Below are 5,647 nucleotides of genomic sequence, written 5' to 3' on the forward strand. Positions count from 1 at the left end.
GAGACGCACATGCGGAGTCAAGACCGTCAAAAGGGGGTACAACAGTTCGTGGATAACCGTGCTCAACACTTCATGGTATGTTCGTTCAATCATTTTATTTCATAAGTTATTATTTTCTTGAATTGAATATGATGATTTAAAAAAAAAAAAAAAACAGAAGACCTATAATAGCATGTTGAGAGAGAGATATGGGGACGATACTTTGACCTATCCGGATTTTGATTTGTATTTGTGGATGGAGGTAAGATTATCTAGTTGACCCGATAAAAATCAGATCTACGAGCTCGTCAAGCTGTTATGTCAAGCTCTAAAAATATAATTTATATAATTTTTAATAATTAAATACTGTGTAGAACTTTGATTGAATTAAATAAAAAAAATTATGTATATTTAGATTCACATAGGTATATAAAAGACTAGAGAGGAACCTTGTTTGTGTATCAGCTATGAATCCAAGAATTAACTTGTGACAAAGATGAACTCAAAAAAAAAGCTCTAGTCACTAAGGTTATTGTATTAACATGTGAGTTAACAAGTCGATTAATTTTATTAAAATATTATTACTTTGTTTCTTTGTTCTTTTTAAAAATAAATCCTTGATGTTAACCCTACCTAAATTTAGATTAATTTTTGTGGAATCAACTAGATTTTATTAGATGTTTTTTCTGGATTCAATTTAAAATTTATTACAAATCAAGTTTTTAGTTGTGAATTTTTTTAACGCTGCACGCATCTAAAAACTATTATTACAAAAAAAAGTATAGACTAAAAAAAAAAAAGTCTAGGTACACTATTGAAGAAAAAAAAATCTATCCGATCTGTTCCTTCTGCATCTTATACTTTAAAAAATCCTAATTATTTGGAAAGTAGGAAGCATCCAAGAAATTTCTGTGCCTGTAGGCCTTCAATTTCCGTTGAATATTAAACACCTGCTGGGGGATAGTTGACTCTTGACAGAGACTTCAACAATTAATCAAAGTAGTTTTCTTGACCTTCAACCATTAACAGCTTTGTCTCTTACTTCACTTGTTTTCTCCTTGACACCCACGAACTTTTGGGCACGGTCTCTGCCACAGCTATTCTCTTCTCAACTTTGGATTTCTTTCTCTCTTTTTTTCGCCAGTTTTCTCTTTGACACAACCAACACAACCCAAACTATGGCTGAAGCATTTGTAGGAGGATCATTTCTCTCTGCTTTCCTGCAGGTTTTGTTTGATAGGATGGCTTCTCCTCAGGTTTGGGGCTTCTTCGAAGGCCAAAAGCTTGATGATGGACTGCTGAAGGACTTGAAGGCAACAATGAGATCTGTTAACAAACTGCTCAATGATGCAGAGGAGAAGCAGATAACCGATTCAGAGGTGAAAGATTGGCTTGATGATCTCAAAGATGCTGTCTATGAAGCCGATGACTTCTTCGATGAGATTGCTTATGAAGCTATGCGATTGGAGGTGGAAGCTGGCTCTCGAACCAGCACTGATCTGGGGGTAATCTTCTTGTCTTCTCTTAGTCCATTCAATAAGGTGAAGGAGAAAATGGTGGCAAAGTTAGAAGAGATTTCTCGGACACTTGAACGACTACTAAAGAGAAATGGTGTCCTTGGTCTGAAAGAGGTCATAGGCCAGAAAGAATCAACCCAGAAATTACCGACTACTTCTCTGACAGAAGATTCATTTTTTTATGGCAGGGAAGATGATCAAGAAACCATAGTGAAATTGCTGCTGTCACCGGATGCAAATGGCAAAACTGTAGGTGCTATTCCCATAGTCGGTATGGGAGGGGTTGGTAAAACTACTCTGTCTCAGTTTGTCTTGAATGACAGTAGAGTACAAAAGGGGTTTGATCTCAAGGCCTGGGTTTGTGTTTCCGTAGATTTTGATGTGCACAAGCTAACAAAAGATATCCTTATGGAGGTTGGTTCACAAAATTGTGATGCCAAGACTTTGAATGGCCTTCATCAGGAGCTGGAGGAGAAATTGAAGGGGAAAAAGGTTTTGCTTGTTTTGGATGATGTTTGGAGCAGTGACCAAAGTCGATGGGACTTCTTATTAAAACCTTTCAAATCTGTGGCAGAAGGAAGTAAGCTCATTGTTACAACACGCAATGAGAACATAGTGCCAGCCATGCACCGTGCCATACCCCGCAACCAAAACAAAGAATCAAGCCCAAGCCCTATTTCAATTCATCGTTTGATGGGATTAACTGAAGACATTTGCTGGATTTTGTTTAAAGAGCATGCATTTAATGGTGAAGATCTCAGAGAACACCCTGATTTAGAAGGAATCAGTAGACAAATAGCAAGCAAGTGCAAAGGTCTACCTTTAGCTGCAAAAACGCTTGGACGTCTCCTATGTTTTGAAAGAAATGCTGAGAAGTGGGAGGAGATCTTGAAGAGCCACATATGGGAATCGCCAAACGATGAGATTATTCCAGCTCTTCAATTGAGCTATTACCATCTTCCACCCCATCTAAAAAGATGCTTTGCTTTTTGTTCAATATATCCTAAGGATTACAGGTTTCTAAAGGAGGATTTAGTTCGTTTATGGTTGGCAGAGGGCTTAGTTCAACCCAATGGATGTAAAGAGATTGTAAGACTCGGGGAAGAGTACTTCGATGATCTTCTATCAAGATCACTTTTTCAACGATCAAGATGCAATGAATCAGTTTTTGTTATGCATGACCTCATAAATGACTTAGCAAAGGTTGTGTCTGGAGAATTCTCCTTCACATTGGTGGGTAACTATTCGAGCAAGATTAGTGGAAGAGTCCGTCATTTGTCATACGCGACAACTGACTATGATGCCTTGGATAAATTTGAGGGCATTGATAAAGCCCAAGTCTTGCGCACATTCTTACCATTGTCACATCGGCGATCTTCAAGAGTCGATAGCAAGGTACAACATGGTCTATTACCGACCTTCATGCGCTTACGAGTTTTATCTTTGGCTCCATATCAGAATGTAGTTCAGTTGCATGATTCAATTGGCCGCTTAAAACATTTGCGATACTTGGACCTCACTGCAACACCATTGAAAAAGCTACCTGAATTTGTATGTAGTTTGTATAATTTACAGACATTGTTGCTGGACAGCTGCATGTGCCTTGTTGAATTGCCTAATTCAATTGGCAATTTGAAGAATTTACTTTTTCTTAGACTTCATTGGACAGCAATCCAAAGCTTGCCTGAATCCATAGTCAATTTGTCAAATCTGCATACTCTGGTCTTGAGTGAGTGCAAAAACCTCACTGAGCTGCCAACCAACATGGGAAAACTCAGAAAGCTTGAGAGGTTGACTGATTTCTTTGTGGGAAAACAGAGCGGTTCTGGCATTGAAGAATTGGGGAAACTTCAAAATCTTCAGGGAGAACTTCGTATTTGGAATCTCCAAAATGTTTTGCCTTCTCAAGATGGTGAAACCGCCAAGTTGTTGGATAAGCAGCGTGTCAAGGAATTGGAGTTGAGATGGGCTGGTGATACCGAAGACACACAACACGAAAGACGGGTACTTGAGAAATTGAAGCCTCACAAAGATGTGAAACGTCTTTCCATTATTGGTTTCGGGGGTACACGCTTCCCGGATTGGATGGGAAGTTCTTCCCTCCCAAAGATCGTATTCTTAAAGCTCAAAGGATGTAAATACTGCACCTCCTTGCCTCCACTTGGGCAATTAGTGTCTTTGAAGGAGCTAAGGATTGAGGCATTTGATCTGATTGATGTTGTTTGTCCTGAGTTGTTCGGAAATGGCGAGTCCAAGATTAGAATTTTGAGTTTTGAAGATATGAAAGAATGGCGTGAATGGAATTCAGATGGTGTCACTTTCCCCCTCCTTAAATTACTTCTGATAAGACGTTGTCCCGAGCTAAGAGGTGCCTTGCCTGTTCACCTTCCTGCTCTAGAGGAACTTTGCATTGACAGATGTCCGCTGCTCATGACTTCACTTCCGAGGGCTCCAACCATTCGTCAAATGGAATTGTTCGACACGTCTCATTCTGTGCAGCTAACAAGATATGAATCAGGGATGCTGAGTCTCATGGTTCAGAAATTTCACTCTCAAAATTCACCATTACAAGGAATTGAGCACATAGGAGTTTCTACTACTTTGGAAAAAATTGAAGTCCATTGCTGTGATTCACTCAAGCTCTTTCAGCCTAAGTCGTTCCCAAATTTGGAGATTCTTCGCATCTGGGATTCTCCACATTTGGAGTCTCTTGTGGATTTGAATACCAGTTCCTTGTCAGCTTCTTCTCTTCATATACAAAGCCTGTCTTTCCCAAATCTGAGTGAGCTTTGTGTAGGCCACTGCTCAAAGTTGAAGTGGTTGCCTCAAGGTATGCACTACCTCCTCCCTTCCCTTAAGTCATTGTCTATAGAAGATTGCCCAGAACTTGAGTCATTTCCTGAAGGGGGTTTGCCTTCCAAATTACAATCACTTAACGTCCAAAATTGCAAAAAACTCATCGACAGCCGGAAGCATTGGGGTTTGCAATCGCTCCTTTCTCTTTCAAAATTTAGAATTGGTTATAATGAAGATGTGGAATCCTTTCCTGAGGAAATGCTGCTGCCCTCGACTCTTACATCTCTTACATTATCTTGTCTTGAAAATCTGAAATATCTGGATTCTAAGGGGGTTCAGCACCTTACCTCTCTTGCAAAATTGACTATCTGTTCCTGCCCCAAGCTCGAGTCCTTGCCGGAAGAGGGTTTCGCTGCCTCCAAGTTACAGTCACTTGCAATATGGGGTTGCCACAGCCTCATTGCACGCCGCATGCAATGGGATTTATGGAAGCTCCCCTCTCTTTCCCGCTTCAGAATTGGCTATTGTGATGATGTGGAATCCTTTCCAGAGGAGACACTGCTGCCATCAACCCTTACATCACTTGAAATTTGGAGTCTTGAGAAACTGAAATCTCTGAACTACAAGGGGCTTCAACACCTCACCTCTCTTGCAAGACTGAAGATCAGGTTTTGTCGTAATCTCCATTCCATGCCAGAAGAGAAGCTGCCCTCCTCCCTTACTTACCTTGACATCTGCGGCTGTCCTGTTCTGGAAAAGAGGTGTGAAAAGGAGAAGGGGGAAGATTGGCCCAAGATTTCTCACATCCCCTGCATAAATAACTGAGTCAAAAGCCTAGACTATAGCGTCTCTTCTTTCATTTCTACAATTCAGTTCTGGACTGTAGTATTTCCAGTAAGAAACAGAGTTGCTTTGCAAAATTTACAGGGTTGTCATGCAACTATGTTGCTGCTAGCTGTTTACTTTAATGTCCATTTCATATTTTCAACTCTTTAACGATTTCTTGCACAGTATCCATTTTAAGCTCGTGATATGAACAATTCTCAATCCAATTCAACTCTGGTTCTCAACTATAAGAGCTGGAGAACTGGAATGCTGCTTATAATTATTAAACTCGATGCAACGTAATAGATTGATCTAGGACACCCGGAAACTAATTCGGGTCGGATTTCAAATCGAACTGAAAAAATACTGATTTTATGAAACTCGATTGATTTGGCCAACGTTTGTGCACATACTTACACACACAGGCTCTAATTTATTTTTCATGTTTTATTTTAGAAATGAAAAAAAAAAATTATTTCTCTCCAATAAACAGAAACACAATCAATAGGCAATGCAAATTTAATGAGTGA

General features: G+C 39.7%; 1 protein-coding gene across 1 annotated transcript; it reads left to right on the forward strand.

The window, feature by feature from the left end:
- The first annotated feature begins 1,346 nt into the window (after nucleotides 1–1,346).
- Nucleotides 1,347–5,288, forward strand: LOC118037925 (putative disease resistance RPP13-like protein 1). Its single transcript, XM_035044088.2, has 2 exons — nucleotides 1,347–1,484; nucleotides 1,685–5,288. Exons 1-2 carry the CDS (start codon nucleotides 1,375–1,377, stop codon nucleotides 5,115–5,117), a joined length of 3,543 nt encoding a protein of 1,180 aa, XP_034899979.1. The 5' UTR covers nucleotides 1,347–1,374; the 3' UTR covers nucleotides 5,118–5,288.
- Nucleotides 5,289–5,647: the final 359 nt, after the last annotated feature.

The sequence above is a fragment of the Populus alba genome, chromosome 3 (assembly GCF_005239225.2).
Source record: "Populus alba chromosome 3, ASM523922v2, whole genome shotgun sequence".
NCBI lineage: Eukaryota > Viridiplantae > Streptophyta > Magnoliopsida > Malpighiales > Salicaceae > Populus > Populus alba.